At 26.4% G+C, this 1,202-nt stretch overlaps 1 protein-coding gene across 4 annotated transcripts in view; it reads right to left on the bottom strand.

Annotated features, from left to right (window-relative positions):
- Positions 1 to 271: 271 nt before the first annotated feature.
- LOC109582375 (ras guanine nucleotide exchange factor K-like) overlaps positions 272 to 1,202 on the bottom strand; it is a 10,900-nt gene continuing 9,969 nt past the window's right edge. For all 4 annotated transcript variants that reach the window (XM_019997042.1, XM_019997040.1, XM_019997041.1 and 1 more), the window contains one exon: positions 272 to 425. In XM_019997042.1, coding sequence (XP_019852601.1) covers positions 401 to 425 — 25 coding nt within the window. In that variant the 3' untranslated portion in view covers positions 272 to 400. The remainder of the gene's footprint in view (positions 426 to 1,202) is intronic.

The following is a 1,202-nucleotide window of genomic DNA, read 5'->3' as shown; positions in this document are numbered from 1 at the left end:
ATAATAATAATAATAATAATAATAATAATAATAATAATAATAACTAAAAATAAATAACTGAAGAGAAGAGCATAATTATAAAGAAATAATAATAAGAATAATGCATTAAATAGTAGTTATACAGTGCATTGAGGATTAATATGAAAATAAATGTGAAATGTAAATTGTTTATAAGCAACAAAATCATTTTAAATGTAAAGTGTCTTAATAAGATCTATGACCTGCTTCAGTGTGTGTGTGTGTGTGTGTGTGTGTGTATGTGTGAGTGTATGTAATAGTGTTATAGTGTCTATTCATTTGGTGAATATTATCAGTGGAGAGTGTGTATCTGTTACTATTAAATAGGATCATTATCAAACAACTGATGTGTAACTTTGAGGGTATAGAAATCAACTTCAGATTATGGTATAACTTTTTTATCATCCCTGTAATAGAAGAGAGAGAGGGAAAAAGATATTAAATGATAGTCAATATTGTGATAATGATATAAACAGGTATAAAGTAACTTTTTAAAATTAATAAAAAATTCAATTTTGGATGGAATCAACTCAAACTTGCTACACAACATAAGAACATGTATATAAATCAGGAAGAAATTATAAAAATGAGGAATTTTCAAAATTTCATTTTTGGTGAAATCTGGCCTGTGACCCTGTACTATATAAAAAAATTAAAAACAAGATTAAGTAGGATTCTAGAGCAAATTTGTAAAAAGTAATGGAAACAAGGACAAGTAGGATTCTGAATGACTAACGCAAACATGAAATGAAAATTCTAATCTTGTGACACAAAATCTATTCTACATTGTAATCTTAATGCTTTTATGTAAAAAATTATGGATCACCTTGCAATGTAGAGCAGAATTTGCGTCACAAGAGTAGGATTTTCATTTCGTAGTTTTGCTGGTCATTTCAGAATCCTACCTGTTCTTGTTTCCATTACTTTTTACAAATTTGCTTTAAGATCCTACTCAATCATGTTTTTAAAAAAATTTATGTTCTTGTTTGTGTTGATTTTAAAATAATTATTTATAATGTTTTTTCAGTTGCAATTGTGATACTTGTTGATTATACATAAACAATAATTTTCTTTATTATTATTGTCATTGTTATGACTTTACAGCATTTATGAAAGACAGCATTGAAAAGATATGCTGAAGGAATGTACTATACTGATCACAAGTGAAATTAATATAGTCTGAC

This window comes from Amphimedon queenslandica, unplaced genomic scaffold (assembly GCF_000090795.2).
Source record: "Amphimedon queenslandica unplaced genomic scaffold, v1.1 AMPQUscaffold_13387, whole genome shotgun sequence".
Lineage (NCBI taxonomy): Eukaryota > Metazoa > Porifera > Demospongiae > Haplosclerida > Niphatidae > Amphimedon > Amphimedon queenslandica.
Note: the sequence above shows the minus strand (reverse complement) of the source record. Positions and strands in the feature narration are given on the sequence as shown.